At 42.1% G+C, this 10183-nt stretch overlaps 1 protein-coding gene across 1 annotated transcript in view; it reads right to left on the minus strand.

Annotated features, from left to right (window-relative positions):
* EPHB6 (EPH receptor B6) overlaps positions 1-7902 on the minus strand; it is an 87272-nt gene extending 79370 nt beyond the window's left edge. The window contains exons 1-3 of the mRNA XM_035894622.1: positions 7872-7902; positions 7340-7371; positions 6636-6896 (exon numbers count right to left, since the gene is read on the minus strand). Of these exons, the coding sequence (XP_035750515.1) occupies positions 6636-6896; positions 7340-7371; positions 7872-7902 (324 nt within the window). The remainder of the gene's footprint in view (positions 1-6635; positions 6897-7339; positions 7372-7871) is intronic.
* Positions 7903-10183: the final 2281 nt, after the last annotated feature.

Genomic DNA, 10183 nt, shown 5'->3' on the forward strand with positions numbered 1-10183 from the left:
CCTTTGAGGCGAGGGCTCCTTCCCTCTTCCCCCACCCAGTGTCTTTGGGAGGGGGATTTTCCGACTGGGTCTTCCCTTGCCACAGCGTCAGAGCAGCGGGCCTGGCCTGCGCCTTGTCTGCCCCGCTGTCTTGCTGCCGCCGGGCCTTCTGCGGGGGTGCCCTCGTGGGACTGCAGGTTGTGCGTGCCCCTGCTAGGTCCCAGCCAGAAGGTGCAGCGTGGCAATACAGGGGTAGCAGCAAGAACTGCTGGTCCTTGGCCAGTCTCTCTCGGCATGGCTGGAATCCATGTTGCTGTATGTCATTTGCTGGTGTTCTGTGGCAACCTAGATTAAAGTTAGCACCTATGTGCTTGCTTGCACTCTGCTCACAAATGCCCAGGGTCGAATGTCACAGATGCTAGGTGCTTCCTTGATTCTAAGGCACTAACCAGCCTCAACTCAACCAGCAATGGTGTGGATGAGTCAACTGGGGTTCCTCGATTCTCCCAAAGGAGAGCCTCACTTCCAGTGTAGAAACAAAGAACTGGAAGCATCTTTCTGGGTCATTTCTGTGTCCTGCTAGTGCAAGAACAAGAGTCTACCTACTCAATCTGCAAATGTCACTGGGCCAAATGTGGAGAAATGCTAGAGGATGCTGCATAACCCTCTGATTGTACCTACTTTTCAGTGAGTTACAGGAACAAGTGGCAGAAAATGACAGTGCTGTGAGCTACAGTGCAAGCAGTGTGCCCACTAGGACTGAAAGGAAAATATATATCAAAATTCAGTGGCTTACAATTCTCAAATACTTATGTGACAATACAAAGCAGAGTTTTGAGCTTCTGCTGCCAAAGTAGCTTCCTTTGGTTTGAAGTATGAGCTTCACGTTACATGCAATATGTATGATTCCCTTCAATGTAAAACACTGGTGACACATACAAAAGCACAAATGCACATTAGGCACCCTACTGCATGATAAAATGTATAAACTTCTGCTTAAAAGAAGCACTATCAGCAGATAGTGCCACATCTCAAAGTCCAAAAAGATAGGGCTAGTTTCCAACACAGCACTGCCTTTCCTAGGAGTTCTGTATATATGCAGAGTAACACAAATACCTACATCTTCCCAGACAGCACAGTTTCTTACTTAATCCTCTCTGTGGGGGTTTCTAGACACCAATTACAACAGACCTTTCCTTCCAACTCCCCCTCCCTTTCCCGTCCCGTCCCCGTCCGTCTGTGTCGTGTTGTCCCGTCCCCCCCCGCCCTGGGTTCTAAAAGAAATTGACTTTAGGAGAAATTGCAGGTACTCAGCTCCTCTTGGAATCTGGTCCTTACTCAGTTCAGTAGTAAATTTTTGCACCTATGTTTTTCTTTCTTCCTCGTTTTAGTACTATGAGGAGCATCTGGCCCCTAGAAAGGAGCAGTGGGACCATTGCACTGGGGTTGAGAAAGAGGTTAACTAGCTGCTTTGTTCAATAGTTGCAGAAACACTTCCTCCCCTTTATGGTAATGGAATATTCCCCCCAAAACCTCCTCCTCCTCCTCCTTCTTGTGGAATGAAAGACAAGCATGAGCGAGCTGCTACTCTGAATGGGGAAGTTTGCAAAAAGTTCCTGTGCTACAGGGACGCATGCAACATCCAAATGCCGTTTAAAACTCACTTGGTGGAAGGCAAGATGATAGTCAGTCCTTTACTAGGGATTAATTTTAAGGCAGTGTTTAAATGTTCTTTCTTCAATGCTGCAGCATTTTGCAATGCATGCAGAGAAACAAAAGCTCTCCATCCCAAACTACCATGGATGGATCAGACTCTCAGGTCAATCTTAAATGTGACAAAACCAGCATACCTTGTGCAACAGCGTGGCTACATGATATAGATCAGTGGCCTCCAAAGTGGGGTGCATGCTCCCTAAGGGGTGTGAGAGATGCCCCATGGGGTTGCAGGAAGAAAATATTAGAACTCAGTAATATATTTATATAATTTATAAATAAGTAAATATACATATATTGGGTATCTATGCTAAAGTTTTAGGGGTACATGATGAAAAAGGTTTGGGGACCACTGATACAGAAAATCATGTGCTCCAATTTAGATAGACCGACATTCATCTTATAGACACACAATTCCATAGAATAGTGAGTTGCAAATACCCAGACACACAAACAGATCTTGTAATATTTAAAGCAAAAGAAGAATGTGCCATTAGTAAAACAATAGTCAGAATAGCAAAGCATAATCCATTTCATAAATAATCTCCTCACTGTGTGAAACATGTTAGGTCTTGAAGAGAAAGGAGTTGGAATGTGCAGGGCAGGCCACACAAACCAAAGAGAAGAAAACCACCCATGAGAGAATATCTAAGGAGTATATAAGGGAGGGGTGAGACTAAGACAAGGGGAATAGAGTTTCAAAAGAAAAAGAGAGGAAAAAGGAGGGTAAGAGTGAGAAAACTGGTAGAGGTAGAGAAAAGCAAGATACACACAGAGCAACTGTAAAAGACAGACAAGGAAAGAAAGGGAAGCGAAGAAGAAAGGGAGGAGTTGGGGATAGCAAATAGAATAGCAGGCAGAGGAAAGAGTAAGAAGGGCACTATTTATACATGAGAGGACATGTTTGACAAGCAACTTTGAAGCAGAACTATTTTCAGTGGGTAAAATCTTCAAGAAGATTTATTCAGGGGCAGATTTATCACTGAAAAATTCTAAAATAGCACATTTTCTTTCGCAGATTTCTAAAAAATAATCATACAAATCAGTAAATCAAAACTTTGTAATACCCTTCTGGATAACATATTTTATGGCCTTGTTTTATTTATTGATGTGTTTGGTGAAGTACAAAGGTATTTTCTCTCTAAGAAAGCCCAGCATAGAAAGAGAAAAATCTTACAAAAAATTAGTAAGAGATAGCTGAAAAGAATGTAGGGAAGCTCAGAAGTGCAAAAGGGCTGAGGAGCAGACCAAGATAGAGTGTGAAATACCTGACCCTGCAGCTTTACAGTCTCTACACTGGCTCTTAGTAACCATTAGTATACAATCATGCATTTTTTTCTTTATTTTTTAATCAGTATATTGTCACAACGTAGCGAAATTTTACTGGAGCGGTTAGTATTGTTCCTGGTTAAGTAAAAGAAACTAAAGGACATGGAAATAAGGGCTTTGCTTCTTGGAAACTTAGAGCTGTCCCTGAAGGATAAGGATACCCCTGGACAACCAAAATAACTCCAGCATCCTAGCCCACATATTTGAACTGCAAAAATATAGTTGCTTTGCAGAGTTTTACTATTATTAGTAATTAGTAGTGTGGGTGTTAGTGATTAGTCAAATTGTGTAGTACCTGAACATTGAAGGGAATAAGAACTGTGTGTACAACCATATTTGGGTTGCCCGAATTTGGCTGTGACACCTCATGCACATGAATAAATATTTACCCTTGTAATTCTATACTTTGCATCCTAACCTCTCTCCTCAGTTGGCACAGACCAGTTGCAAATTTTCATGGCAGTCTCAAAGGTGAAAAAACGGCTTGACTGGTGCCAGTTCATTGGAGCTACAGTCTAAATGTCTGTTGAGGTATCAATTTTCTAGCAGTCTGCCTATACAATCCAAGCATTTTGAGACACTGCTTACACAGACCGAGTGCTGGTGTTCCTAATGCTAACACCCAGACGGAAACCCAGCCATTTATGCTGTAGACCAGGATTTGGGAATGTTTAAAAAGAGAAGTAACTGCCCAGGAATCCATGACTGGTTTTACAATAAGCCTGGCTGCATGCTGGGACTGGGCACTGTGGGTGTATTTAGTCAAGTCTGTGTAGAATCTGCAGTCCAGCTGGGTAAGTTCAATACTGGCTACTAGCTTTTTACCTGAATGCCCAGACCTAGTAAATTAATTTGAAGCTTACTGGGACATGAGACACTACAGAGTTTCTGAAGCTGCAGAAGGGGGAAAAAATAAAATTAATGAGCCCCAGAGCCATGGCTTAATAACAGAAATGTGCAGCCCTAAGTGAGAGAGGTACATATTTTTCTTGTTCATGTTGTTACTGAAGTCCTATGAACTCCCTAGAAAGTATGAATGTATAGTTATATCTCTTATAAAGGTATATACCTTTATATCTTGCAATCTTCTCTGTATTCTATCAAGCACCTGAGACTAGCCTTTTCTATCTGCTGATCCATGTTGATTCATGTCCCAGGCTTCACTCATTTCCTTTGGAGGTGTGCTGTGTCCCTGATTCTTGACCAAGCATGAGGAACAGCAAATTCTTGTTGGAATAGCATGGACAAAGTACCACTGTACTTTTTTCTGTATTATCTGTTTTACTTGGAAGGAAGAGGGGTTCAAATAAATGGCAATTATCCCAGCGCTTTGTTGCTTCAATAACAGTGTTTGGAAGTATTCCATAGTTAGATCTGTGCTAGAATCGGGTAACTGTTGCTTATCCAAAGAATGCCTCCAGAAAGCTGCACAAGATTGCAAAAAGCTCTGTCTTCTGTTGCATGCTTATGCTCAAATGCAGCAAACAGACCAACAGTTACATAGATGGGAGTGGAAGTTACATTCCGTAAGTGCCCTGGGATTTAAGCAAAATTGCCCTGCTAAAAACATCCCATAACAGAACAACATAAAAAGAAGCCCCATAACTGGGCTTCTTGGAAGCCCAGTAGAAAAATAAGGACATTAAGTTACTGGAGTTGAAAGGCAGAGCAGTGAAGGTTAAACACTCTCAAGAAGCTGAAAGGGAATGGAGCTGAGGTTCTGTAAGAAAATGTAAGGCACCAATAGACTGTTTCTCTTTGGCTCCCTAACTGAGCAGGTTGCGCCACCCTATGTCAAAGCACAGGGTCTCTGAGCCTGCTCAAGATTACAGTAAGGAGTTATATAAATGACTGCAGTTTCAGTTTAGCTCTTGGCTGAAAAATTAGTAGGAAGGGAGAACTACAAATTCAGTTTGGATTGGAATAAAATTATTTCTTTCTGAGAGAAGAATAATGTGGGAAGTGTTAAAACAATTAATTTTGTGTAGCATGAAACACTCCATTAAACTAATTTATTTCATGAGCTCTTCAGAGAAGGAAACAAAGGGCTAGATACATAAAGCTGCTGGCAGAAGTAGTGTTTGATGAACAGAACAAGTCTGGTAGAAGAAGTGTTTCATGAACAGAGCAAGTTTGGTAGTTCCTGGGTCCCAGTCTGGAGCCTGTGTGCCAGTTTCTTCCCCAGGGAATGCTTAATTACTTGTAAGACATGGAAACATCTCAACAAGAAGCATGAATTCCTCCCTCCACTCATTCCATCTCCCATGCACAGACTGGCTGCTTGAACCTGGTGGTGACTACATATTTGTTGAAAACAGTTTAAAATCACCATAGTGCAAAATGGGAACTGCTTCTAAGGCTGTGGTCCCACAAACGTTTCAACCCCACAAGCATACAAACCTCTACTGAGATAGACAACCTTACTTTCTCTTTTCTCTGCCCAGAGCTGTATATCCTCATCACCTTCCCTGTGCTGGCAGCAAAGATTTGTGCAGTGACCTGGATCAAGGAACTAATTCAGCAAAAATTGTATGTAAAATTTTGGAGGATGTGTAGGAGACTTCATGGAGCTATATAAATACTACAGCTGGAAAATGGATGGGAAGGCAGAGGATGTGCAGGGTGGGGAGGATGGGCAAGACAACCCCTTTTATCAGCAGTCCAACTGATGTATGTTTAAAGTGGACATGTGCCAGACCCCAGAATATGAGGCCTTTAATACTGAGTATCCCATAATAGGGATGGGATTTCACTACGCCTTGCTCTTGCAGTCTGTGACTGAAACTGTTCTCTTCCCACCAAGCATAAAGCTGGAAAAAGAAAGAAAATCCTTCAGAAACTATGCAGGAGACTAAAGCTAGACTTGAAAATGCCTCCAGAAATTATTGAAGCACCATTGTTCAGTAAATCTGCTAAACACTGGAGGTGTGGGATGGGAAATCACCCAGGTTTAACCACAGTATAACACAAAAAGCATAAAACTCCTATATATTAGGCAGCGCTCCTGCAGAAGGTGAGTAAGCACCTTGAAGGTAACAGTAGCGATGAACAACTGCTTCTGTTTGTTATGTTGGAGAATGATCTATTGTAATCATCCCAGCTCTCTTCCTGAGTGTTTATTAGAATCATAGAATATCTTGAGTTGGAAGGAACTCATAAGGATCATCAAGCCCAACTCCGTGCTCCTTGCAAGACTACCTAAAATTAAACCATATGACTAAGAGTGTTGTTCATACACTCCTTGAACTCTGACAGGCTTGGTGCTGTGAGCACTTCCCTGGGGAGCCTGTTCCAATGACTGACCACCCTCTCAGGTGAAGAAGGTGAAGAACCTTTTCCTAACGTCCAATCTGAACTTTCCCTGATGCAGCTTCATTCCATTTCCTCATGTCCTATCACTGGTCACCAGAGAGAGGAGATCAGCACCTCCCCCACCACTACCCACCTTGAGAAAGGTGTAGACTGTGATGAGGTCACTCCTCAGCCTTCTCTTCTCTAAGCTGAACAAACAAAGTGGCTGGCCTCTTGCCCTTGAAACTTTTCACCATCTTGGTCACCGTCCTCTGGACACGGTCTAATAATTTGATGTCCTTCTCATATTAAGGCACCCAAACCTGCACACAGTACTCGAGGTGGGGCTGCACCAGTATGGTGTGGAGTGGGACAGTCACCTCCTTCCACTGGCTAGCTATGCTGTGCTTGATGCACCCCAGGACATGGTTGGCCTTTTCGGCTGCCAGAGCAGCCTGTTGACTCATATTCAACTTGCCATCAAACCAAACCACAAGATCTATTTCTGCAGGGCTGCGCTCCAGCCTCTCGTCTCCCAGTTTGTATGTATTAGAGTCCAGGATATGAACAGAGAGGACTAAGGTCTGTAAAAAGATAGGAAAAAGAATTGAGGAAGAACTTTGAGAAGGGAGTGTACTTTTGAACTGGATCTCGAGAGAGTAGAGAGCCAGCGGAGGTGTTTTGAGAATGAGTAATAAAATTTTCCTTGTGCTGAAATCTGCATACAGGGATTCAGAGGCTAAAGATAACACGTGGAGCGTCCAGAATTTCTCTACTTCTTTCAAGATAGCATGTAATTTTAGCTCATTGTGGGTGTAAAAGTCACATAAAGCATTCAGTTTAGGAGTGTCTCTTTCAAAAACCACGTGTTGGGGCTAGAGGACGCCACTTTGCATTTCTGTAATTGAACAGTGTCACTCGGTGGACAGAAGTGGTATTGTTAGCTAGCAGAATAGCATGGTGCTTAACATCCAAGCATCCCAAAGCACAACAAAACCTGCAGGTGGGGATATCAGCCTCCACTGACCTCCAGCTGACGTTTCACACCAGTACTGCTTACTAGAAGAAGAGGTATAAAAGCTTTGTGTATAAAAATTTTAGCAACTCCATTGGGAAAAAAAGCTTGGAAAAGTACTAACCCTCTCTGTTTAAGGGTACTTATTAGCACTGCACAGTTCAGAGTAGGTTTATTTCCTTCAACCAACTGAACTTGGTAGAGAAAGGATTTTGAAACTACTTATCATGTCACTAGCACTGCAGGGATTCTCACGAATTCTAAGTGACTATGATTAATCATTAACTACTACCCCACTGGGATTCTCTGTGCTGCAGAAAGTATTTTGAAGCAATGGGTGCTCTCTGTTTAAAGTTAGCATCACCCCAGTGACACAGTGTGGTGTTACACTGTGGAAAATTAAGGTAGTTTTTAAAGAAGTCTTTTTTTTTTTCTATGAGTCTATGATTTCCTCTAAGATGCTTGTTGAAGCTGTACTCTTTCAACCAAGACAATCAGGGTCCTGAGTGCACCAATAAGCCATAATTGCCCTGAACAACATCACCTGCACCTCCAACAATCCAGTCTCTGTCCATTGTTCCAGGAGCTGTATTTAAGCTCAAACCTAGGCACACATTCCCTGTCTAAGCTATGTTGCATTACCTGTGTGGTTTCTGGCTTGTTGATTTGGTTCATGGATCAAACATGGAGTTGACTTGTCATTTTGTGTTTATCTGATGATTGATTGATGGAACCTCTCGTCACCAGCCCTGACTGGGTGCTGTGGGACTGTGGCCTTATCAGTAGGGATGCTGCTTCTGCCTGTCTTGTGGTCTTACATTTCTCCTGTGGGAAAAAACGGCCTTCTTCCCTTGCTCCTATTGCTCCCTGAAAAACTCAACGTTAATGCCCTTATCACTAGGTTTTTAAAGTTATTGTCATATTTTTCTTAAAACTAGCATTGATGGTAAATTCTGGTACAATAATTATATCTTTGTAAGTGCAGTTCCTTTCATAGAACATCTCTGTGCATTTTACACACTAGAAAATTATGGCTGTAACTGGTGGAACAGAAGTAACCTTAGAACATTAAGACACAACATCCATTTGGACTCTCTATGGTGATTTGAGACTAAGTCAGGGTGGTCTTGCATAAGTGCCACCACAGCAAACAAAACCCCCAACTGTTTTAGCAACTTTTTCTTGATTAATTTGTGGTTTGCTTTGATCAGCCAGTCAGAACCACAGAAAAGAATAATCTCAAAGCTCATTTTGAGAATTTGTCTTCAGGTGAAAACAAATGTAACAACATGATACAATAAGGGTTGGCTTTTTGTGCTAACTAGTGTACAAATGCATATAGAAAGATGTGGAGAACCCTAGACTAAGCACTTTAAAAACCAAGGAATCCAGGACTAGAAATCTATTCAAAGTTATGTGCCTCTGCCACATGAACTAAAGCTCCCTGAGCTAGTGTTAATAACATTCTTTTTTGCAGGCAGGAAAAAAAAAACCCAAACCCCAAAAAGCAAATGGGCAACAGAGGGCAGCAGGATCCAACATCCAGAGCCACTAGTTAGTTAGGAGAGACATGTTTTTTAAAAAAAAAATCATGTGAGATGTGTAAAAGGAAAGCGATGGTGAGTTCTAAAGCAAAAGCAGGGCAAAATGCAGCTCAGTCTGAGCATTTGTGAGTGAGGCATTTTTTTATTTAAGTGAGCTGTAGTGTACATCTCTGTATCAGCAACACTGGAGTCTTCTTGCAGGGACAGAGGGCATTCAGTTAATAGGAGGAGCTGCAAGCTGCTTGCCTGCCTTTTTGTTATGTTGCTGGGTGAGATGCACCATTGCCCTGCAGATCCTGCTTTGCATTTGTTGTTAGAAAAAGCGCTAGTGATCTCTCATGGAATATATTTACAAATTGCCTGTTCTCATGCTTACAATCTCCTGCTGGCTCAACTAAAGGCCTTCCCTCCTACTTAGTGACCACTGGATTGGTGCAAAAAGGTTCTTGGGAGCATTTTAAAGGCAGTATGTCATTCAGGAAAGGCCAGCTGAAGGTCTTTGCCAATGGCACAAGGCTATGTTACTTTGCCAAAATACAGACATTGATTGGAACTCTTCTCAGATCCCATTAGCATTACTGAGACAATAATTCAGTCCTTGTACAGACAAGAGCAGGGAGATGTCGTCCTAGAAATACAGTAAGTTTTATGGGAAATATCATGGAGCTTCTTCAAGTTCTATCAATGAGAGTCATGCTTCTGAGAACCTTATGTAGTTAGATCTCACTTGCATCTTTTCATTAGGTTCCAAAGTTCTGGGCACAGAGAACTGGCATGGCTGTAATCTTGCCTTTAATGCAGGCTTCAACTTTCATGTTTCCTTTACTTCTGAAAATGCTATTAATCTATTAATAAAGATACTATGTTTAAGTTTCTCTTTACATCTCAACAAAGCAAAGAAAGAGACTCTAATGCTGCTGACACAGAACCATGCACTGCAGCTCACTTCCTGCATAAAAGGAGTAATGCTTCGGACAAGGTATAATCAAATGAACAATTGACAGCTGTAGAAAAGGAAGCAAAAATAGTGAACTTGTTGCTGTGCTTCGCAGCAAGACTGGCCAGGGCACCCAAATAAATATTTATATTTTTATAAGAAATACATAGGATTCATGCATGCAAAATGTATGGTACAGTTGTTGCATCCTTACAATTGATTTTGTGGCTACTTGGAGAGGAGGACATAGCAGAATGTTTGTCTCTGCACAAAATGCAGATGAGGAAAGGGATACCTCTCCTGTGTACAGCAGCTAATATAGCCTGCTTGCAGTGAGGTGCTTTCTGGTTTCACAATCAACAAGATGAACACGGA

This window comes from Egretta garzetta, unplaced genomic scaffold, assembly GCF_000687185.1.
Source record: "Egretta garzetta isolate BGI_Z169 unplaced genomic scaffold, ASM68718v1 scaffold85, whole genome shotgun sequence".
In the NCBI taxonomy this organism is placed as follows: domain Eukaryota; kingdom Metazoa; phylum Chordata; class Aves; order Pelecaniformes; family Ardeidae; genus Egretta; species Egretta garzetta.